General features: G+C 36.5%; 1 protein-coding gene across 13 annotated transcripts in view; it reads right to left on the bottom strand.

The window, feature by feature from the left end:
- The window catches only part of LOC102526140 (glycerophosphodiester phosphodiesterase domain-containing protein 4-like), a 100,734-nt gene that overhangs the window by 40,158 nt on the left and 34,860 nt on the right, over positions 1 to 25,716 (bottom strand). For 7 of the 13 annotated variants that reach the window (XM_072969135.1, XM_072969146.1, XM_072969137.1 and 4 more), the window contains 7 exons: positions 18,540 to 18,633; positions 16,116 to 16,175; positions 11,707 to 11,805; positions 11,543 to 11,636; positions 10,636 to 10,713; positions 9,714 to 9,859; positions 9,168 to 9,250 (listed from right to left, as the gene is read on the bottom strand). In XM_072969135.1, the coding sequence (XP_072825236.1) occupies positions 9,168 to 9,250; positions 9,714 to 9,859; positions 10,636 to 10,713; positions 11,543 to 11,636; positions 11,707 to 11,805; positions 16,116 to 16,175; positions 18,540 to 18,633 (654 nt within the window). The remainder of the gene's footprint in view (positions 1 to 9,167; positions 9,251 to 9,713; positions 9,860 to 10,635; positions 10,714 to 11,542; positions 11,637 to 11,706; positions 11,806 to 16,115; positions 16,176 to 18,539; positions 18,634 to 25,716) is intronic. The other 6 variants (XM_072969147.1, XM_072969141.1, XM_072969142.1 and 3 more) reach the window with 6 other exon arrangements.

The raw sequence follows: 25,716 nt of genomic DNA, 5'->3' as shown, positions 1-25,716 counted from the left end.
TCAATCCTCCCCAAACCACAGGGCATAAAAAAATACGAAAGTACAGCCCATTCAAAGGAAAAAAATAAATAAATCTACAGAAACTGTCCCTAAAAAAGAGCTGATGTGAGATACACTAAACAAAGACTTTAAAACAACCATATTAAAGATACTCAAGGAACTAAAGGAAGATATGGATAAAGTCAAGAAAACAATAAATGAATAAAATGGTAATAGTAATAAAGGGATTAAAAAAAAAACTAGAAAGATACCAAAAAGAAATTCTGGAACTAAAATGAACAAGAAGTAAATAAAAAATTGCCTAGAGGGGGTTCAAAGGCAAATTTAAGCAGGCAGAAAAATAGTCAGAACTTGAAGTCAGGACAATAAAAGTTATTGTGTCTGAGGAACAGAATGGAAAAAGACTGTGGAAAAGTGAAGAGAATCTAAGTCTCTGACACCAAAGCTAGACAAACATACTACCAAAAAAGGAAACTACAGTTTAATATCCCTAATGAAGAGCAAGGCAAAAATCCTCAACAAGATACCAGCAAATAGAATTCAGCAATGTATTAACAGGATTATAAACCATGACCAAGTGAGATTTATTCTGAAATGCAAGAATGATTCAGCATACCAAAATCCATCAATGTAATACACCACATAAATAGAATGACGAGGGGAAAAACCCCACATGATCATCTCAACTGATGCAGAAAAAGCATCTGACAAAATTCAACACGCTTTCATGATAAAAATACTCAACAGACTAGAAATAGAAGGAAACTACCCCAAGATAATTGAAGACACATGGAAAACCCAGGGCCAACATTTTAATTCAATGGTGAAAGACTGAAAGCCTTTTCTCTAACATTAGGACAAGGCAAGGGTGTCTACTTTTGGAACTTCTATTCATAGTAGACCTGGAAGTTCTAGCTAGAGCAATCAGGCAACATAGGGAAATAAAAAGCATCCAGGCTGGGAAGGAAGAAATAAAATTACATCTGTTTTTAGATGATATGATCTTATATGTAGAAAACCTTAAGAATACTCACACACAAGATAAAACCAACAGACGAATTCAGTAAAGCATACAAAGTCAACACAAAAATCAGCCGCATTTCTGTACACTAAGATTGAATAATCCGAAAAGGAAATTACAAAAGCAACTCCATTTAGCATCCATTTAGTAAAAGAATAAAATACTTAAGAATTAACTTAATCAGTGAAATGAAAGACTTATACAATGAAATCTAGAAAACATTACTGAAATAAATGCAAAAAGACATACATAAATGGAGATACATCCCATGTTCATGGATTAGAAGACTTAACATTATCAAGATGTCAATACTACCAACAGAAATCTACAGACTCAGTGCAATCTCTAACAAAACCTCAATGACATTTTATGAAGAAACTGAAAAACTCATCCTAAAATTCATATGAGATCACAAGAGATCTCAAATACCCAAAACAATGTTGGAAAAAAAGAACAAAACTAGAGGACTCACACTACCTGATTTTAAAACTTACCATAAAGCAACAGTAATCAAAACAGTATGGTACTGGCATAAAGATAGACAAATAGATCAATAGACTAGAGAGCCCAGAAACAAACCCTCATATATATGGTCAAATGATTTTTGACAAGAGTGCCAAGAACATTCAACAAGGAAAAGACAATCTTTTCCACAAATAGTGCTATGAAAACTGGATATTCACACAAGAAGAATGAAACTGGACCTTTACCTAATACCATATACAAAAATTAACCCAAAATGAATCAAAGACCTGAATGTAAGAAATAAAATATTAAAACTCTTAGAAGAAAACAGGGGAAAAATCATGACATTGGATTGTTCAATAATTTTTTTTTGCTTTGACAATAAAGGCAGAGGCAAAAACAAAATTTGACAAATTGTTTTCATGAAAATTAAAAATTTTATGCATCAAAATGTACTATCAACATCCTAAAAAGGCAACCCACAGATTTTAAGAAAATACTGTAAATCATGTGTGATAAGGGATTAATATCTAGAATATATAGAGAACTCCCAAATCTCAACAACAAAAAACCAAAGAACTCAATTCAAAAATGAGCAAAGTACTCGACTAGACATTTGTCCAAAGAAGATCTGGAATGGCTAATAATCACACAAAGAAGCTCAACATCACTAATCAGTAGAGAAATGCAAACCAAACTTGTAATGAAATGCTACCTCACAACCATTAAGATGGCTCCTATGAAAAATAACAGAAAACAACATAAGGTGGTACAGATCCTTGTAGAAAAGAGTATGGCAGGTCCTCAAAATATAAAAAACAGAATTACCTTATGACCCAGCAATCTCACTTCTGGGTGTATACCCAGATGAACTGAAAGCAGGGTCTCAGTGAGGTATATATGCACCCATGTTCATGACTGCATCATTAACTATAGCTAAAATGTGGAAGCAACACTAGCGTCCATCAACTGATGAGTGGAGAAGAAAAATGTGGTATGTATATACAACAGAATATTATTCATCCTGCTTAAGATGGAAATTCTGCAATATGCTACAGTATTGAGAACTTTATGCTAAGTGAGGTAAGCCAGTAACATAAAGAAAATACTGTATGATTCCACTTACATGGGATGCTTAGAGTAGTCAAAATTACAGAGGCAGAAAGTAGACTGGGATTGTCACGGGCTGGGGTCAGGGAGGAGGAGGAAATGGGGAGTTATTCTTTAATGGGTATAGAGATTCAGTTTTACAAGATAAAAAGTTATGGAGATGAATGGCTGAAGGTTATGCAACATTATAAATATATATAATAGCACTGAACTATACATTTAAAAATGATCAAGAAGGTAAATTTTATGTTTTTTCATTTTACCACAATTTTAAAAATTTGAAATAAAAAAGGCCACCATAATACATTCATTGGGAAAGCAGCCCAGACAACAGTTGTTTTCTTGGTGAATAAGTATATCTCAAGTGGAAAGAAGAATTAAATACATGTATGTTTAAAACAAGCATACCTATGTTATCACTATTGTACTTAAGGAATCTCTGGGTATTTAGTATTTTAAATAAATTTATATGTTGGCTCAGGTTACCTTTGTAATTCCAGTTTAAAATATGGAGTAGGGCAACTGACCTAGATTTGTAAGTTCAAAGCTCTGTACAGTTATAAAAGGATTTGAAAGATATAAAAACATTTAAAATCAATATTGTTATACATTTAACATGTTAAATTTTATATAAAAAATTACTAAGTACTCTGAAAAGGCTGAAATCAGGCAACTGGAATACCTAAAAAAGAAAATTATTAAATCCATTATTGTCGTTTCAAACATCTAAAGTATTTAATTAACTAAAAAGGCATTGACTATTATTCAAAAGCTCTCAAAAATCATGGTTAAAATGTGAGACTTATAAGTGGAATAACATTAATAAGCTAAATATAAAAGCTTGAGAACAAACTAGGGTTTGAGTTTAATAAATAGAATATTTCTCTGATTTTAATCGAAGTAAAATGTTTCTGGCACACAAAATCACCTCAAGGTACAAAATAAACTTATACTTAATTTTTAAAATGAAGGGAAAAATTAAAATGCTTTCATACAAACAAAAAGTGGATAATTCATTTCCAGCAGACTTGCAGTATAATACAAAAGATGTTCTCAGGCAAAAAGTAGGTACCAATTGGAAGCTTAGATCTACACAAAAGAATGAAAAGTATCAGAAATGATACGAGTAAACAGTTAAAACTTTTTTCTTACTTAAAAAATTTCTTTAATTATCAACTGTTTATAGCAAAAATTAATAGCAATGTATTGGGAGATGACAGTAACAGGTCAAAGGATGAGAGAGGTGAAAACAGAAGTACACTGTTGAAAGACTGTATTTCACACAAAAATGTATAATAACCAAAAAAAGAGGTGATAGATTAAAGATCGTGCAACCACTATAAAAAAAGAGGCATGGCTAATAAGCCAGCAGTGAAGATAAAATCCTAAAAAATACCCTGTTAATCTAAAAAGTGGCAGGAAATGAGAAAACAAATAGGAAGATAGTAGAGCGCTCGCCTCAGGTGTAAAATTTAAGGGAGGTGCCAAAAAATGAATAATCCATATAAATACTACTTTAATGGAATATTTAAAAATCTAAATTAATGTAAAAATCCTTGATAAACAAAATACTAAATTTCAAATATAAACAGAATTAGTATTACTGATTTTTCCCTTTGCCTCAGGCTCTAAAATGGCTTGGCATAGCACATCTTTACTGAAATGTCTGAAATTTTGTTCATCGTGGGTGTTAAAAGGTAAGTAATACTGACAGAAATGATTCATTTGACTTAATTTTTGTATAAGGTGTGAGGTATAGGATGAAGTTCTCCACCACTCCCGCCTCCACAATAGAAGTCCAAATGTTCCAACACCATTTATTCAAAAGACTATCTTTATTTCACTGATCTTTCACCTTTGTTGGGGAAAAGAAAACAGGTGTGGACTGGGGTCCAATTCTGGAATCTCTATTTTGTTGTCTGACCCTCCTCCATTTCTACATTGTCAGAATTACTGCTAGCTGTAGGCAGGCTGGGATCTGGGACCTGGGACCCTGCTGCAGTGCTTGCACAGGTTGGGACCTGGGGCCTGGGAACCTGGGCTGCAATGCTTGCATGGGGACAAATGTTTCCTGTGATGACAGAGTGACAGACAGTTTCTCAAATTATCAGAGAGAGAGGTACATACTGCCCAACAGTAAGTCTTTGAAAGCAAAATTACAAAAGAAAACTAACATACTACTAGTTTTATATTAAATATCATTCATCTGATGCCTATGTAATGATAGGATATCCACTTCAAATGATAGGTTATCTACTTCAATGTAAGTCTTGCCCACAATAGTCTCTCTATTATCTTATTATTGAAAAAAAATCCATTTATAAGTGGACCTCTGCAGTTCAAATTCACATTGTTCAAGGGTCAACTGTGTATCTCTTTATATAATTTATTGGTGTGGTTACCCTAGAGATTACTATATATATATGTATAATTTATCATATTCCACTGTTGTCAACATTCTACCACTTCAAGGAGAATGTATAAAACTAAACACTTTTTAGGTCCCTTTATCCTACCTCCTTCCTTTATATGATATAGATGTCTTAAATATCTCAAAATATATTGAGACTCATATCAGAACCAATATTATAGTTTTTGTTTTTAACCATCAAACATAATTTTCAAACTCTAGGAGGAAAATTGCCTTATTTATTTATATATTACCCTCTCCTTGGGTCTTTCTTTATTCCTGATGTTCCAAGTTGACTTCTTTTCCCTTGTATTACTGAGATGTAATTGACATATAACATTTTATGAGTTTTAGGTGTACAACATAATAATTTGATATATGTACACAAGCTGACTTTTAAAATCATTTTCTTTTGTCTGAAGAACTTTTATTTCCATTTGGTTCTTCCTTATTCCTTCTGTTTCTCTACTAAGACATTCTACATTTTCACTTGTTTAACAAGCGTTCATAATTGTTTGTCAGAGACATTTTATGATACCTGCTTTAAATTCTTAGATAATAATTCCAACATCCATTTCTCTTGCTGTTGATATCTACTGATTATCTTTTCTCATTTAAGTTGAGATTTTTGCAGGTTTTGGTCTGATGAAAATTTTGGATTGTATCCTGGGCATTGCGAGTTTTAGGAGATTTGGTTCCCTATTAAAATCTATTTAAACAGATAGTTAACATACTAGGTTTTGAATACATGTCCTAGCTCACAATTATAGTCTGTGGCACAAATGCCAATTTAGCTTTCAAAGGCTCTGCAGCGCCTCTCCAACCTTCACACTATGGGTTACCCAGAGGTCAATCTAAAACATGGATGGTGTTCCAAACAATTGTTCAGTTATCAAATCTTCTGCTATGTTGTTACTGTGTGGTTTCATGCATAGGTTATACAAAGGTCTGCCAGGGATTTTATATACAGGTTTTTAAAATCCATTTCTCCAGCAAGGCAGTTCCTCAGAAAATTAAAACATAGGTTTACCATGTGATCGAGCAATTCCACTTTTGGATATACACCCAAAGAACTGAAAGCAGATTCTTGAAAGGGTATCTGCACACTTACATTCATACGAGCATTATTCAAAATAGCCAAAAGACAGAAGCAAACCAAATGTCCATCAGTGGATAGACAGATAAGCAAAATGTGGTATACATATACAATGGAATATCATTCAATCTGAAAAGGGAAGGAAATTCTGTCACATGCGACAACATGGATCAATTTTGAGGACATTATGCTGAGTTAAATAAGACAGTCACAAAAGATAAATACGCTGATTCGACTTATATATGATATCTGAAGAAGTCAGTCATAGAAACAGAATGGTGGTTAGCTGGAGCTGAGGGAGAAGGAAGAGGGAGTCGTTGCTTAATGACTACAAATTATCAGATTTGGAAGATGAAAAAGTTCTAGAGATTTTTTCACAACAATGTGAATATACTTAACACTATTGAACTGTACACTTAAAGATAGTTACAATGGCAAATTTGGTTACATGATTTTTGACAGAATTTTTTTAAAAAGAAAGAAATTCTGAGATTTGCTACGAAATAGAGGAATACTGACATGCTAAGTGATAAGAACCAGACACAAATATTGTATGACTCTGCTTATATCAGAACGAGAATAGTCAAATTCATAGAGAGAGAAAACAGGATGGTGGCTGCCAGAGCTTGGGTGGAGGGGAGATCAAGGATGCTATTTAACAGGTAGAGTTTCAGTTATGAGAAGATGGAAAAGTTCTAGAGATGGATGGTGGTAATGGAAGCAAAACAAGGTGAATGTATTTAATGCCATTAAACTACACTAAAAATGGTTAAAATGGTAAATTTTATTTTAAGTGTACTTTACACCACAGGGAAAAAAAATCACTTTCTCTAGAAAACTTCTCTCAATAAATCTCCCTTCACTCTCAACTTGAGGGAGAAAGGAGAGGGGCACCACCTCTTATTACAGGGAAGAAATAGACAACAGGGACCTGCCCACAGTCTCCAGGACTGCAACCTCAAGTGGACAGAGGGGACGGGGTTTCTGTGTGCTGTTCACCTGAGTAGGACGGGTCCAGTCAAGACATTTATATCCTGCTGGACGACCCTTCTGCCAGTCCTTTGGCTAGAGAGAGCAGATTTTTTGAGGGGCTATTTTTGGCTAAAGCTATAGGTCTTTCTGGGTCAGGTCTCTCCAGAGCTCACGTCAGGATACATGAGGAAAAAAATAAACAACAGGAAACTTGCTCCCTAGCAGGAAGTTCCTTCAGTCTTATGAATCCAGCCAGTCTACCTTCTTTCTCTCACCTTTCAGAGTCTTCTGTCAGTTGCTTTGTGAATTATGTCCAGCTTTAAATTTTTTTGATATTTTTGTAATTCTTGGAGAGAACAGGGTGGAATGTGTAGAAGTTCCAGTAGCTGCTACCACTGCACTCCCCAGGGTCCTGTGCTCCTCTTAAAAGAGGAACTACTTAGTAAACTGAGGTAACTATTTAGTTACCTGACACTACATTTCCTGTTCTAGTTACTGCTGTGGTACTGGTGTGCCGACTGCACTATGACAGATAAGCAATTTTTGTTAATGATGAAGCCTAAGCCACGATCATCACTGTGGATGGTGGAGGTATGTGGAGGAGAGGATCACTGTAAATGAAGATGTCAACACGCAGAGAAACTGGGGTTGGGAGGATCATCTAAAGTGAACTTGAAGACAGAAGTAAGAGAAGAGAGAACAACGTGCCAGGAGCTTGCTGGCTCAGCACCATTACCGCATTATGCCACGACCAACAGGCACTTGTACAAATGAACCCAGAAGACCTGCTAAAACATCCAGTTTCAATCCTGATCCAAATATGCTGCATGGAACAGTTGTCATTGTTGGGTAATGTCAAGAACCCCAGTCTGGGGTCAGGGAATCTAGTTCTATCCTGGTTTTACTGTGTGCCTAGGGCCTTATCTCCTTAGCAATACATTTCCCTTATTTGAATCCAGATTCAAACCACTCATTGTGACACAGGATGTTCATTTCTTCTCTGTTTGCCTCACAGAATGGCTGTGAAGGGAGTAGTACACACCACATTCACTACCATAGCCATACTATAGTCCACTTCTGCTTCCGCATTTTCTACTTTCGGCTGCTCAGGTACATAGACTCTACAGAAAAGCATGTCTTTTGGTCCTCACCCCTGCTCTGATCCAAGTCTTCCTTTCTTTTCCCCTCGACACTGCTATAGTCTACTACCCAGACGATTCTTCCTCGCAGATTGCTAGATGAGTCTTTCTAAAACAACAGGTAATCTGCCCTCAAAAACCCATCATGGATGCCCATCACACATTTTGGGATCTCCATGATCCAGTCTCAGTAAGTCCTGCAGCCACATTCCCCCTCACACAGCTCTCTCGTCTTCAAAGCGTATTACTTTCGCCATCCACGCCTGTTAGCTCACTGATCTACAAACTTCTTACTTCTCACTTAGATGCCTTTGAATAAGCTGTTGCCTCTGCCCCAATTATTCTCTTTCCCCATCTCTGCTTGGTAAATGGTATTTTTCCTTCAAGGCTCAACCCAAACACAGTTCTGAGCACACAGATCTTTTTCACAGAGTAGGAGATGGCTTTTTCCTCCTCCACTGAGGTTCCACTGCATTTGCCTTACTCTTCTCCAGAAGGCAGATAGTCTTAGACTGTGGATATGTAAATATGCCATGTCTCCTTCACTGGCTGGGAAGAACTCTTAGGCAGGACTCTGTCTTACTCATTTGCCTCTCCCCTGTACTCAGAAGAAGGCCTGGAAAATAGTAGCTGCCCAGGGAATGTTAGTTAAATACACTGCTAAGGTAGGGCAGGGGGACAAGCTGTATGCATGTTTACAGTGGGGAGAAATTTGAATTCTATGTGGAGACTATACAGAGTATGCATGGTTTATGAGCCCGTGACTGAGCATGTAGGGGTACAGATGTACAGTCTGTAAAGGAGAAGTGGTTCATGTATGTGTGCGATGTGCAGATGTCCCACGTGAACATGGGAGAAACTCCCCAGGGCTTGCCCTCTCTACAACTGGGGCCAGGCTGGAGTCCTCCAGGGCACTGGTCTTCCCTCCTCCCACCCTGGCCCCTTCTTTCCTACCTTATATGCACATCACTCTCTAGGCCAAAGGCTCCATGTTCAACAGCTTTCTCAAAGGACATCATGGTGTTCTCAGGCCCCAGCTGTGGAAGACAAGGACACCGGGCCCTTAATCCAGAGTCTTGTCTGTCAACGTCCCTCTTAGGGTACAGAGGGAGCCCAGTAATGCAAGGGCTTTTAGAGCAAAGTTTGGCTCCACTGGCTCTTTCTTCAAAGAACCTGCCTACATTCTCTTTACCCAATCTGATTCGGGGATCTGCTCATCTGAGGCAATGTCACTGGGCAAAATGAAGAGAAATGGACTGAGAATTATAATTGATTTGAGAATTATTTACATATATATGTAATTATATAATTGAGAAATACAAACAATAAAGAGAAACAGATCTGGGTTCAAGTCCAATCTCTGCATTTAACTCCGTATCCTTGTCATCTCCAGCCCAACCCTTTACTTCTCTAGGAGTTCCTATGGTTCTTATTTGCCCTTCTCTCACCCACACATCCGTGCACAACTGCACGCACCACGTCCATCATGCTCAGACCTACCATGGGTGCACCTCTATGTCCAAAGAAGCTCGGCTTGGGCCCCAATTTGTCCTTCTCTTGAATGCAGGGAGAATAATTCCCGAATGGCATCACATAGAGACACAAAAGGATAAGGAAAAAGGGCAATCCAACAGCCACTTGTAGAGCTGAAAAAGTTGGAAGGAGGGGAAAGTTACAAATGAAGAAAAAGAGAAATGGAGAACCATTCCAAGCAAATAACAGTCAGTAAATACCCAGTCCATGGGTTCACTGAATCTGTGGACTCACTGATCTACTCTCAACTTCTGTCACATCCCCACATACTTTCAGTGATATGAAAGCACAGGACTATCCAAATACAGCATTAGTATTAAGTCAATATTACTGCAAATACAAATTTATAAGGGATACATTGTACAGGAGGTGGGAAGGAAAGGAAGGAGAGGGAACATTAATTTAAGGAATACTATCTCAGAAGGAGGAGTAGTTTGGTGCTGAGAAAGCCCTGAAGTCCTTAAAGATCAGCCTAAAATGCCCCTATATTTAAGGCAGTGAGGTATAGTGGAAAGCATACTATTTGACAGAAATCTATGTTCAAAGCCAGACTCTACCATTTTCTACTTTCGTGACTCAGACATGTTGCTTAACCTCTCTGGGTGTTCATTTTCTTCATTCTGAAAAATGGAGCTAACTTGCTTCTAACACCTACCTCACAGAGTTGATATGACAGTGCTGGCTCATCAGAGGTACTCAATAAATACTAGGTATTTCTCTTTCTCTCTCTTAAACACACAGACACACACACACATGGCCTGATCATAATACCTGTTATCACTGGCCATTCCCCAAAACGTACTTTTTTAGACCTCTGAGGATTGTACCCACTTTTTCATTTTAAAATTACTACCTACGTCACTTTCAAATTTACATCTCCAGCTCTAACCTCTCAACTTTGTGAGCATATTACACCTCTTGTTTCTTTTTCTCTCGTTACTTGTAATCTTGTATCTTCTGATTCTAGCTAAAATTTAGGAAATGAAAAAGAAAAGAGTTCATTATTGTCCCCATTAGGCTCTTGTCCCCAGAAACATTTCCTAAAAATCACCCTCCACGCATACACACACATGTGTACAAACACACAACAGCAACACTACCAATCGAGTCCTTCTCTTGCCTGCATCCTCATACAAGTCAGGAAGCCCACACTCCTTGTTTAACCAGTAGTGAAAAAGAGAGACAGAGAGAGAAGATCCTACTGGTTCCTCAATAGGGGGGCTGAGAGCTACCTCCATTCTCAAAACATCGTGTGTACAGCTCTGATCCTCTCTTGTTTCCATGATATTAGGGCAAAAAATGGAGAGGAAACCAGTGACAGAAGTAGACATTTCTCATTCTGCTGGGAGTCCCAGGTGTGACACGGATTCACAGGGGGCCTGTTTTGAAGTACTAAGATGTAACCAGGGATAACTGTACCTGGTTCATTAGTTGAAACTAGTAATTCAATACAAACTGAAAGAACTGTGACTTGTGCCAACACTGGTCAGATAAAATTTAAATTGCCTCTACCTTCCCCTCAACCATTCCAATCCATCCCCAGACACTCAATGTGTAACAGTGAGAAAGTTCTTTTTTTTTCCTAGAAGGAGAATCCCAGTTTAGAAGAAAGAAATGCTATGACAGGCTGTGTGGGGCTGTGAGTTTGACCAGAAGGAGCATGTCTGAGTAACAAGGGAATGAATTTCAAAGAGGTATAGTGCTGGCAACCTGCCAAGATTCTTCTGCTCTGTGAAGTACATAAACTAAAGCCAGAGCTGAAAAGGATCAGGCAAGGTTCCACTCACAGGACATACCTTCTCCTTCCAAATGAATCAAGTAGAAGGCCACAGGCCAGGAAAGGAGAACCATCACAGATATGCTGCTCAGGTGTAGGTAGGGAGCATACACCTGGGAGAAAACCAAAAGTCAGGCTGAACACATCTGGACGGATAGTGTTAGAACTAAGGATGATGCTTACCTGCAGTGAGAGCCCAATGGTGAGCCACCTGTCTTTCCAGTAAGTGCATAACAGCCAGAAAAAAAACAAGCACATCGAAATCACTATCAGAATCAGGATCTGGGGAAACAAAAAGACTTCTAGGAAGTAGGCTTGGACAAAAACTGTCCTTAGGAAATGTATTTGCCCTCACAGTTTCAGGGACCTCATTTCCTCATCCTTTTAATCTAACTATCCTTCAAACCCCCAATATTACACAGATCTAATCATTTACCTTCTTTGGTGCCAAATTTTTGTTGTGCAGAATGCCTGGAAAAAAAACTATACAGCTATGTAGCCTGATGCCTTTACTAAATTTATCATCTCCATGTCAGCTAGGCTCTTAACATTGTCTGGTATGTTTCATTCAGTTTCAACAACAGCCATTAAAAATATTCACTACTTTTTTTTAAATACAACTCAATATAATTACAGGTAAATAATACTTTATAATTGCATTTTCAATGTATGTTTTATGCAATAGACTATAAGCTTCTTGTGGTCAAGGACAATATGTGGTTATGACTATATTCTCACTGCCTTGTAGAATGCTGCATTAGTAAACTTTCAATAAATATTTGTTGAACAGATGAAAAAAAATCTGGCCACAAATCTATATATTATTCATAGGGAAAGGACATTGAAACTTTAACTTGTTTCACTTCCATAATTCTGTTACCTGTTAAAGCAACTGAATCCAAAATTAAACCTTACAGAATAACTCCAGGCCTTGCTGACTTCAATGGTTAATTTAAACAAACATTAAAGGAACAAATATTTCTGATCTTTAACAAATTCTTCCAGAGAATAGAAAAAAAGTGAACAATTTCTATCCTATTTTTTGTTTTGTTGTTGTTTTTAATTTTTTTTTTTTGTTGGGGCGAGATAATTAGGTTTATTTTATTTTTAGAGGAGGTACTAGGGATTGAACTCAGGACCCTACACATGCCAAGCATGTGCTCTACCACTTGAGCTATATCCTCCCCCTACAACCTATTTTTTGAAGTCAACAAAACATTGATACTCAAACTCAACAAGGATATTACAAGAAAAAAAACAAAAACAAAAACAAAGCCCAATCTCTCCTATACACAGATGCAAAAATCTTAAATAACCTATTACCAAACCAAATGCATCACAACTAAAAGGTTTAATTGTTAAAAAAAAAAACTCACATGAACCTCATGTGATTCTGTGATCTTACTCAACATCAAACTTTACTAATGATTTAAAGGATATAGGCATTTATAAAGTATAGATAAAACATCTTCCCTTGAAATCTGATCCTGTCAAATGAAGCTACTCATAAAAAGGTCTTTCTCCTACCATATTAAGATACATTCTGTCTGGGACTTAAAATGTGAAGTGTGTTTTGAGCAAAGTATGTGGAAACAATGCTTCACAGAAGGAGTCTTTTGGACTATGGTGCATCCTTTTCTTACATATCCTGTTAATTATACATTACCAGCCAGTCACCTCTCTCACCCTACAAATCTATAAATTTCAGGTTTATTTATAGTAAACAACCCAGATACACTGGATTATATCCTGCTAGAAATCTTCATAGATAAGAACTCTCTATTATAATCTTTTGGTTAATACATACCTTTAGTATGTTTATCAGGAGGTTGGGTTATGGGCATGTTTATAAAGAGTTTTGACTGAGGTCACACAGTACTCTCAGAGTATGTCTAGGTAGAGGGAATACACTATAGGCCTGATGCTAACTTCTTCCTTCTAGCTTTATTCTTTGTACATTGACACTCCAAGCCCTAAAGAAACTTTCTTGCCGGGGGAGATTTGAAGGCCAAGGGTTTAAAGGCCCAACCAAGTTGGTCATCTTCTAAGGATTTGCCAATTCTTCTCATACCCAGCTCCACCACTCACCTATGATCAGCTAACTCATTCCATATTATGTTTCATGGGCAGTCAGAGTAACTAAAAAATCCATTGGTGAAGAAATGTCAGCATCTTTGAAAAGCACTGTAGTGTCTATCCTTTATGCTTGAATAAAGATGAGAGATGCTGCCACTGAACCTGGCTTCCTGATTTCAAAGGCAATGATGAGATCCTGCTGTGGCAGAGGCCAAGTAGCAGCACTAACTGCCAGAGACAAGCTGCACTCGGTTTCTATAAGAGGCACAAGCTTGGAATGGTAATCTAAATGATTTAACCCATAGAGATTCTCAGGAGTGACTAACTGCTTATGGTATCCCAATTAAAAAAGCCATGGTGATCTCAACAAGGCCTGTTATGTTCACTCTTCAATTTCCTCTTTCCCTATATGATCCTATGACTTCAATTTCCAACTATTCTAACTCTTTAATTTATATTTTCAGTTCATACTTCCTATTTGAGTAAAAGAAAATTTAAGGGAACCACTCAGCTTGACATGTTTCTAGTTTGGAGGAAACATAAGAAATGGTGTCAAAACCATTCCTGAAAAAAAATCTGTAAAATCCAATAGGCTGTGGCTGGAGATGCTCAAGCCCACAGCAGAACAAAACAAAGAAGGCTATGTTGAAAATGGGCTGCATGTCCTCAGATGTTGGGGCAATGATGCCTGCTTTCTGGGGACCATATTTGGATCCTTTGAGAGATACCATGTTGGTATCATTAAAGGACTCTGACAGAGAAATTTCAGGAGGTATAGGAAGACTGGCATTGACTCCATCAAGAAAGTTGCAGTTAACGTTCTCAGTACATAGAAAAATCCACAGCTCCACAACGGCCTGGTCAGGTGAAAACAGGAGCAGGGAAAAAAAATCTCATAAAGTTGGAGTTAGTTTATTACAATAAATTGATACTGTAAATGACTGAAATGAGAATATTCTTGTGACTAGAGAGGACTGGGAAAATAATGGAACCTGCCAAAGATTTTATGGGGATGAGAAGAACAGTTACAGCCTGAACTTAACAAGAAGTGGTGAGAAAAAAAGTTTGGGTTCAGCTTCATCAGTAAGTCAGTTACATGTGTTAGAAATTTAATGGTTTCATTTAAAACACTGTAAGCAAAAAAAGAAACTCAAAATGGCATACAGACTTAAACATAAGGCCATAAACCTAGAAGAAAATTTGGCAAAACATTCTGACATAAATCTTACCAGTGTTATCCTAGAGCAGTCTACCAAGGCAATAGAAATAAAAGCAAATGTAAACATATAGAACCTAATTAAACTTATGAGCTTTTGCACAGCAAATGAAACCATAAACGAAACAAAAAGACAACCTCTGGAATGGGAGAAAGTATTTGCAAATGATGTGACTGACAAGGGCTTCATATCCAGAATACAAAAACAGCTCATACAACTCGATAGCAACAACAACAAAAAACAACCCAATCAAAAAATGGGCAGAAGACCTAAACAAACATTTCTCCAATGAAGACATACAAATGGCCAGACACATAAAAAATGCTTAATATTGCTAATTGTCAGAGAAATACAAATCAAAACTACACTGAGGTTACCACCTCACATCAGGCGTAGCAACTACCATTAAAAAGTCCACAAATGATAAACGTTGGAGAGGGTGTGGAAAAAAGGGAACCCTCCTACACTTTGGTGGGTATGTAGTTTGGTGCAGCCATTATGGAAAACAGTATGGAGATTCCTTTAAAAACTGAAAATAGACTTAACCCTATGATCCAGTAATCTCACTCCTGGTATATGTCTGGAGGAACTTGGATTCAAAAAGATATATGCACACCAATGTTTATAGCAGCACTATTTACAATAGCCAAGACATGGAAGCAACCTAAATGTCCATTGACAGATGACTAGAGAACACACATATATACACACACATACACACAATGAAATACTACTCAACCACAAAGAAGAATAAAATAATGCCATTTGCAGTAACATGGATGGACCTGGAGATTGTCATACTAAGCAAGCCAGAAAGAGAAAGAAAAATACCATGTGATATCACTTACATGTAGAATCTAAAAAAATGACACAAATGAACTTATTTACAAAACAGAAACCAACTCACACAAAGACAAAAAAATCTCTGGTTTCCAGAGGGGACACAGGGTGGGGAGGGATAAATTGGGAGTTTGATATTTGCAGATACTACTATATACAAAATAGATAAACAACAAGGTCCTACTGTATAGCAGAGAACTATATTCAATACTTTGTATTAGCCCATAATGAAAAAAATATGAAAAAATATATACCCAACTGAGTATCTATACTTACTGTACACTAGAAATTAATACATTGTAAATCAACTGTACTTCAATAAAAAAAATTAAACAATGTAAGCAGATGTCTTCTTTCTAAGGGAGACAAAGAAAGGGAAACTATGTATTTAACACTGAGTGCCAAAAAGACACATTCAGTCTCAATCTAAGGTCTCCTATGAAGATTCAGATGTCCTACCTTATGATACCAGTGCAGGTAAAGTTCTTTTCCTTCCCAACACAACAAAAATCCAAGTACCTGAAAAAAAACAAAGTAGAAAATAGGAGGTTCCTACCTAAAGTACTGTTCTGAAGCTCAAAATTCCTTTTACAGTCTTGCGTTATATTCACTTCTTGCTACACCTGAACTTTTCAGCATCTAGGAGTTTGCCATGCTATTCCTCTGCCTAAAAAGCTCTCCTCCCCGTAAGACTGACCCTTCAAAGACAGTTCAAACATCACCTCCTACTTGTAACTTTCACCAGCAACCTAGGAAGAATTTATAATTATCTTCCCTAGGATTTTGTAACAACCACCATACTAATACCCCTCCTAATTTCCTATCAATTTCTTTTCCCTGTGATGGACCTTATTCCTGGTATTTCTTAGAGTCACTAGTGACAGATCAGAGGTCAGAGACCAGCCCTTCCAAGGGTCATTTAAAAGCTCTTTCTTGAGGAACCAGTGCCACATTTACAACTGTTAACCACTGTTGCTAACATTGGTAGTAGCCAATACATTTTAATTAGATTTGAATCTAAATCTAGGTAATCACCAAGTCAGTGTGGAGATGAAGAATGAAAACTGGTGTTCTCAGATGCTTAGGCTATTTTTGAAAGTTTTAATGTATTAGGCAATTACCTTTTATAAAAATAATTTATGTATATGATTTTATTTGTTTTTCACCAAGTCCTATAAAATACCATTTAATTAAATATTATCATCATTTTCACTTGGAAAAAAGAGAAACTAAGGCTCAGAAGAGTTATATGACTTAATCAAAGCTACAAAGTAACCTAAAAATAAAGCAGAAATAGAATCCAGGTCTCCTCTACTGTTGACATTGTATGTGTCCAAAAAGAGGCAGGACAGAGTAGAAACTTGTTAAAATACATTGCTTATTGGACACTAGAATTCATTCCCACATTAGAACTATACCATTTCATGTTTATTGTGTATGAGCACAGTACAATTCAGTGGCCAGATTCTTGCCCAGTACACATCCTTCACCTGCTTTTTCCTCATTAAAAAGAAAAATTTCTAACTAGTTTCTGTCTATAGTCACCCTCCACACCATGTCTTCCAGAATTATTATCCTAACTAGAAATCTGATTTATGCCAAATGTCTTAGCTTACTTTTCAGGTCTTCCAAATCTGTCCAAGCCTATCTTTTTAGTCATGTTCCCCTTTATTCTCCAATATGCCCTACATGATAACAGTACTGATCTTTCCATTTTACATAGTCACACTCCATATTCCTCTGTCTTGCTGATGCTGTCATGATGTTTCCACAGTCTGGAATATTCTTCCCCATCCCCACAAACACATGTTCAAATTCAACATTCTTTCAAGAGCCCACTCTAGTGTCACCCTCTTCCGAGAAGCCTCACCTAATCCTCTTGGCTGGAAGCCACCTCTTCCTTCTCAGAATCCATGCAGAATCTTATTTAGGCCTCCCTAATGACAATGATAATACTCTGTCTGTGTTGGTTATTTTTGTCTATGACTTAGTTCCCTTCTAGTTCTAAATACATTGAATTAAGGACTATTGTAACTTTATATCTCATACTTATCTCTTTGAAGGACCCTGCATATAACAGGAACTGTACATGTCTTAGTGATTTCTGTATCCTCAGTACTTATTACTCATATAATTATCAATATATTTTGCTGAAAGAAAAATTAATGCAAATGGCAGGGGTTGGGTCCTTCTGTATCAGACAGGAAATCAGTAGGGGCAAGAAATTATAAAATCAGAGAAAGATGTATATGCCCTATGTATAAGCGGGCACTGAAAAACTCCAGTTATCTAAAAGTTATCCTCCAATAAGCTTTCGGCTTCTTCAAACTTCTCTATTGCCTGGCATGAATTTCTCACACTGTATGACAGTACTATGTCAGGAAACAGAGGCAGGGTCATTACTGTCTAAAGACTTTTGCTAAAATGTACTTTGCACCTGGGTTGGGGACAAGCATTTGCACATTAAAAGAGGTTTAACACACTAGCTAATTTGTAAGGCCCACTAAGACTGATTCTCAGCAGATGATCTACGAAATGAGGCGGTCCATGCGTAAAAGGCAATGCCATGTGAAGCTGTGGGTGTTTAAAATGACAATACTGAGGGAACCAGAAAATAAGCAATGAAACAGGGGAAAAGGAAAGGGGTGTTCTGCTACCTTTTCAAAAGGTCAACATGGTAAGACACATCCTCTAACATCGCAAGTCTTTTTTCCTTCATCTATTGCTCATGCCTAATATTTAAGTGGCTGATGTAAACCCTACCTCTGCAAAGTGATCTCAGGTTCTGAGGGCTCCTAGCATCAATTGGGAACTATATCAGAGATAGGAACTCCTCATGAGGCTACTCAGGAAGGGTGAGGGAGATGTGGAAATACTACTCACCAACAACAAGGACGTGTAGGCAGCCAGGATTCCAAATAAACTCAGCAAGACAAGGGACCAGAAGAACCAGACTCCTGTACCTAGAAAAACAACCCTGGAAAAATGTGTTTCAATCCTTAAAATATAGTAGAAACTAGTATTGTCTGTGTCAAGGATAGAGGACAAGACTGGACTAGAGGAGGCATAAGAAAACAGAGGGGGACAAGATGAGAAGCAATTTGAGAACAGAAGTGTGAAGACCTTTGGGGATATTTAGTTGAGAGGTTTTAACTTTGTCCTCTAGGTAACTGGGTACTTTAATGGAGTTCTGTACAAGTTGCATGGTTTTAAGTTATTTGGAATACATACTGGAAAATTATGTACTCTTTCAAAAACAATATAATATAGAAATTCTGGAGTGCCAAAAGAGAAATAGTCATCCATAAGTTCACAGCCTTCATAAAGCTAATACTTTCCATTTTGGCAGGTTCCTTGTCCATATAAATGGATGTTTTCTTACATAATTTTAAGACACCATAGTAATCTCTCTATTCTATGTAAGAGATTTGGGCTCTTTAAAAACATCTCTGGCCTTTTCTGTTCTTAAAGTACTTTACGAGAGAAAACGGCTAACAGATTGATTTGCTAAGCTAAACAGTGTTATACTTAGTCTGCGTAATGTATGTCAAGGAATTTAGACTCTTCATTTCAAGATAACAGAAATTACTTCTTCTCCCTGTAAGATCTGGAGAAATTATATTTTAGTGATATAAAATACAGATTAGTGAGCATACAACCGCATTAAAAATAAGATAGAAAAATTCTCTCTGATCAGGGGCTAGAAGACACACAGAGAGAAACATGCAAGCAGCCATCCTAGCAAGAGTGATCCCACATGGAAACACTGGGAAGGGTATTCTTTTACAAAAGATGAGCTCATGATCAGGAATCAGAAAATGTGTAAGTAATTTTAACAAATTACCCCCAATAAAGTAAATAGAATAAATTGCACACAAAAATATAATTAATAGAACATTCAGAAAAGACCCACAAAATAAATATATTCAAAATCTTTAGAGAGATAAAGGAAGGACTCATATCCACATATCAAGAATAGAATGTTTAAACATAAGCACAGGTATGATCAAAACAATGAAACAGAGGTTGAGAAAAAAAAAAAACCTGCAAAAGGGATTTAACAGCAGTCTAAATCCAAAGAATCAAATGGCTTAATCAAGTAGAGATACTGACTTTAACTTCTAAATGAGAAAGAAAAGTTAAGTTCTGACATTTAATGGTGACTCTTTTTTATTTTTAAAAGTTATTATTTTTCAGTCATACCAACAAGTATGATTTATTATAGCAAAAGGACGCAAAACAAATCAGCAAAAAGAAACGGCATATGTCAAGTCTGGGGCAAGCTAGACCTTTCAAGATCATTTCTCTGGCCACAGAGATTTTGTTTTAACTCCTTATCAACATAATAAACCTCTTTCGTACATTCACTCACATGTAAATATTAGTTCAGCTCCAAATTCTCTCACCAAACTCAGGTGAAGTTCCCACCCACCTGTTGTGTACTGCAAACAAAGGAAGAACTGAGATATCTTTTCTTTCTTTCTCTCCTCCTCTTCTACCTTTTCCTGTCCCATTCACTGGTACTCACTCTAGGTGGTAGTAGTGAGTTAACACAAGGGAGGGAGAAGACTGAAAGGAGTTTGCTTGGGTGATTGCCTACATACATCGGTGGAAATTGAGAAAGGAAGTCTTCCTTGGTCATCATCTCTTTAAATCGGGAATATACAGTTACTGAAGACCATGCAGTAGGCTCACTCTAGTTTGCCCGATTGAGGCTTCTTCTGACACAGCATTTTCAAGTCATTATTTCTATACTCTAGGCCACTGCTGTACATCCCTCTAGCAGAATAATCATGCTGCACTTTTGAAGTCCTTCTCATTCATCAGAGACAATGTTCTTGGGGAAGCCTAATCAATGCAAACTTCTAGTCTAAATGCACACACTCTGCACTAATATTTAAATAAATTTTCTAGGACCCCTTCCCCGCTTTCCCCTAGCAGCAAGGTTCAGCTTTCTTACATCTTCTTCTAATGCATATCGTACACAGTACAATGCTTTATATCAGCAAAACCAACTGTCAGCTGACAGTAACTCTGAGGGAAAAAACACATTTTGTGATAAGGCCCTGAGTACATTTACCTTGCAAGGAATAATGAGGAAGACAAGTCTAACCTCCCAACACATACAGAGAAAAAATCAGAAGTGACAGTTACTCCATCAAAACTTCTGCTCAATCTCACTCCAGCTAAGGGGAACATTTAAAATCTAAATGAAGGCATCAGAGAGCCACCTGGCAGTGAAGAACTAACAAACCAACATCCATTTCTACAACCAGAAGGAACTGGATTCTGCCAACATCATAAGTGAACGTGTAAGTGGATTCTCATTCAGAGCCCCAGGTAAAGGTCAGGCCAGTCAATACCTTGATTTCATACTTATGAGATCCTAACCAGAGTATCCAGGCAAGCATGTCTCACTTTTGATCAACAAAACTGAGAGTTAACAAAAGTGTATTGTTTTAGGCCGCTCAATTTGTGGTAATTTCCTAGGGCAGCCATGGACTCATGAAACTTACTGGAGGCTTTAGGGCCAATGGGAACTCACTGTCATATTTACAACTTCTATTTGATGATGGAGTATTGTTTGGGGACCAGGATTCCCCCGGCCATGCAGCCAGCCATGCCATGGTCCATCCCTGCTCACCAGCAGTATGCATCTTCCACACATGCAGGACCAGGCAACCAAACAGAATGAGGGCCAGGAACTTCTAGAAACTGAAAGTAGATTAGATGATGGAAAGAAACTCATCAGAGACCTGAAAGAGTAGCGGAAATCATGAAAACTGAGCAAAAAAAGAAAACAGAAAAAAAAATGAGAATAGTTTAAAAGACCTCTGGGAAATATCAAGCATACTAACATTCTCAATGTAAGGGTCCCAGAAGGAGAAATAAGAGAGAAAGGGGTAGAGCACATATCTGAAGATAAAATAGCTGAAAATGTCCCAAAACTGGGAAAGGAAACAGGGCCATGAAGGACAGAGAATCTCAAACAAGATGAACAAAAAGAGGTCCATGCCAAGACATATTATAATCGAGATGGTAAAAATTAAAGGTAAAGAGAGAATCTTTAAAAAGCAGCAAAGGAAAGGCAACTAGTTATATACAAGGGAACCCCTAGAAAGCTATCAGCTAAATTATCACCTGAAACTCTAAAGACCAGAAGGGACTGTCATGATATACTTGAAGTCATAACAGGGAAGAACCTACAGCCAACAATACTCAGCAAGGCTTTCATTCAGATTTGAAGGAGATCAAATGTTTTACAAATAAGTATGAGCTAAAAGGTAAGAGTTGAGCACCATGAAACTAGCTTTACAAGAAATGTTAAAGGGACTTCAATAAGTGGAAAAGAAATGGCCACAACTAGAATTATGAAAAACAAAAGGAAAAATCTCATTGATCAAGGCAAACATATAGTAAGTTTAGTAGATCAATCACTTATAAAGCTAGTAGGAGGTAAAAAAAAAAGGTAGTAAGTTATCTTTATTCATAAGTGGCTACATCAACAAAAAATATAAACTAGGGTGTAAAAATATTAAACATGGTAGGGGGATTAAACAGGCAGAGTTTTTACAATGTGTTCAAATGTAAAGGATCAGCAATTTAAAATAATCACATATAATACAGACTGCTACATATAAAGCTCATGGTATCCACAAATCAAAAATCTGTAATAGACACAGACACAAAAGTGAAAGGAATCCAAACCTAACACAAAAGATAGTCATCAAATCACAAGTGAATAAATTAAAAGAAGAGAAAATAAAGAACTACAAAACAACCCCAAACAATTGACAAAATGGCAATGAGTACTTACCTATCAATAATTACTTTAAATATAAATGAACTAAATGCTACAATCAAAAGACAAACAGTGACTGAACAGGTACAAAAACAAGACCCATATATATGTTGTCTATAAGAGACTCCAGATCCAAAGACACACAGATTAAAAGTGAGGGGATAGAAAGTCTCCTACGCAAATGAAAATGAAAAGAAAGCTGGGGTAACTATATCTATATCAGATAAAACAGACTTTAAAACAAAGACTATAATAAGAGAAACAGAAGGGCATTACATTATGATAAATAGATTAATCCAAGAAGAAGATATAACAAATGTAAATACATATACACCCAAATAAGACCACCTAAATAAATAAAGTAAATATTAACAGCCATAAAGGAAGATACTGACAGTAACACAATAATAGTAGGGGACTTTAACACCCTCTTCACATCAATGAACATATCATACAGACAGAAAATCAACCAGCAAACACTAGCCTGAAAGGACATGTTGAACCGAATTAACTTAACATATATACAATACATGTCATCCAAAGCATTATATACAGTCTTTTCAAGGGCAGGTGGAACATTCTCCAGGACAGATCACATGACAGGTCATAAAACAAGTCTCATTAAATTTAAGATTAAAATCATATCAAGCATCTTTTCTAACCACAATGCTAGCAGGCTAGAAATCAACTACAAGAAAAAAAAATGGCAAAAAATACAAACACAGTGGAGCTAAACATTATGTTACTAAAAAATGAATAGGACACAAAATAAATCAAAGAAGAAATAAAAACCATACCTGGAGATAAATGAATATGAAAACATATTGCTCCAAAAATCTATGGGTCACAGCAATAGCCATTCTAAAAGGGAAGTTTACAAGGATAAAAGCCTACCTTAAACAACAAGAAAAATCTCAAATAAACAACTTAACCATACACTTAAAGGACAAGAAAAGAAGAAACAACAAAATCAAAAGTTAGTAGAAGGAAAGAAATTGTAAAGATCAGAGTGGGAATAAGTCAGAGACTAGAAAATAGAAAAGATTAGTCAAACTTAGAAGCAGTTCTTTGAAAAGATACACAAAATTGGTAAACCTTTAGCAAGACTCATCAAGAAAAAGAGAGGGCCCAAATCAACAAAAATCAGAAATGAAAAATGAGAAATTACAACTGACACCACAAAAATACAATGGGTCACAAGAGATTACCACAGGTAATTATACACCACTAAAATCAACAAGTAGAAGAAATGGACAAATTCCTAGAAATGTACAATATCCCAAGTGTGAATCAAGAAGAAATAGAAAATATGAACACACCAATTACTGGTAATGGAATTGAATTAGTAATAAATAAAACTTCCAACAAATAAAAGTCCAAGACCAATGGCTTCATAGGTGAATTCTATGACACATTTAAAGAAGACTTAACACCTTTCATTCTCAAACTATTTCAAAAAAAAAAAATTACAAAAGCAGCAATGCTTCCAAACTCATTCTATGAGGCAACCATCATTCTGATTAAAAAAACAAAGATATCACAAAAGAAGAAAATTAAAGGCTAGTATCACTAAAGAACACAGATGCAAAACTCCCCAACAAAATATGAGCAAACCAAGTTCAACAACATATGAAAGGATCATACACCATGCTCAAGGGGGATTTATCTCAGAAAAGCAAGGATGATTAAAATTCCACAAATCAATGGGATACACCAGGTTAACAAACTGAGGAGTAAAAATCATATGATTATCTCACTTTATTCAGAGAAGGCTTCTGACAAAAATCCAATATCCATTTATAAGAAAAAACTCTCAACAATGTGGGTATAGAGGGAACACGCCTCAACATAATAAAGGCCACATAAGGCAAGCCTACGGCCAACATCATATTCAACAGTGAAAAGCTGAGAGCATTTCCTCTAAGACCAGCAACAAGACAAGGATGACTATTCTTACCACTTTTATTCCATAGTTTTGGAAGTCCTATCCACAGTTATCAGACAAGAAAGGAAATAAAAGGAATCTAAATTGGAAAGGAAAAAGCAAAACTGTTCAGTTAGCAGATGACACGATACTATATAGAGAAAATCCTAAAGATGCCATCAATAAACTACTAGAACTCATCAATGATTTTGGTCAAGTTGTAGGGATAAAAAACTTACTATTCATAAATCTGTTGCACTTCTATAAACTAACAACAAACATCAGAGAGACAAATAAGGAAACAAAAGCATTTACAATCAAAACAAAAAAGAAAAAAGATACTTGGGAATAAATTCGGCAAAGGAGATAAAAGACCTATACTTGGAAAACCCTAAGACACTGATGAAGAAAACTGAATGTGATACAAACAGATGGAAATACATAGCATGCTCATGGACTGGAAGAATTAGCATTGTTAAAATAACATTACTACCCAAGGCAATCTACAGATTCAATGCAATCCCTATTAAAATTGCATTTTTTCCCAGAATTACAACAAATAATTCTAAAATTTGTATGGGAATACAAAAGACTCCAAATAAGCCACACAATCTTAAGAAGAACAAAACTGGAGTTATCATGCTCCTTGATTTCAAACTATAGCACAAAGCTACAGTAATCAAAACAGTATGGGACTGACCCCAAAACAGACATATAGACCACTTTAACAGAATAGAAAGCCTAGAAATGAATACACTTATATGGACAACTACTCTATGACAAATGAGGCAAGAATATCCAACAGGGGAAAGACAGCTTTTTCAATAGGTGTTAGTAGGAAAAATGCACAGCTACAGGCAAAAGAATTAAACTGGACTACTTTCTCACACCATACACAAAAATAAACTCAAAATGGATTAAAGACTTAACTGTAAGACCTGAAATCATAAAACGTCTACAGAAAAACAAAGGCATTAAGCTCTGTGACATTGGTCTTAGTAGTATTTTTTGGTGGGTAATATCTCCTTAGGCAAGGGCAACAAAAGCAAAAATACATAAAAGGAACTCTACCAAACTCAAAAGTGTTCGCACAGTGAAGGAAACTATCAACAAAACAAAATGTAGCATACCAAATAGAGTATTTCAAATCATATACGTGACTGAGAGGTTAATACCTGACATATATAAAGAACTCACATAACTCAACAGAAAAAAAAATCTGATTAAAATCGAGTAGAGCATTTGAATAGGTGTTTTTCCAAAGAAGACATATGGATGGCCAACAGGCACATGAAAAGATGCTCAACATCACTAACCGTCAGGGAAATACAAAT

This window comes from Vicugna pacos, chromosome 10 (assembly GCF_048564905.1).
Source record: "Vicugna pacos chromosome 10, VicPac4, whole genome shotgun sequence".
Lineage (NCBI taxonomy): Eukaryota > Metazoa > Chordata > Mammalia > Artiodactyla > Camelidae > Vicugna > Vicugna pacos.
The sequence above is the reverse complement of the archived record's forward strand: the minus strand, read 5'-3'. Positions and strand labels throughout refer to the sequence as shown.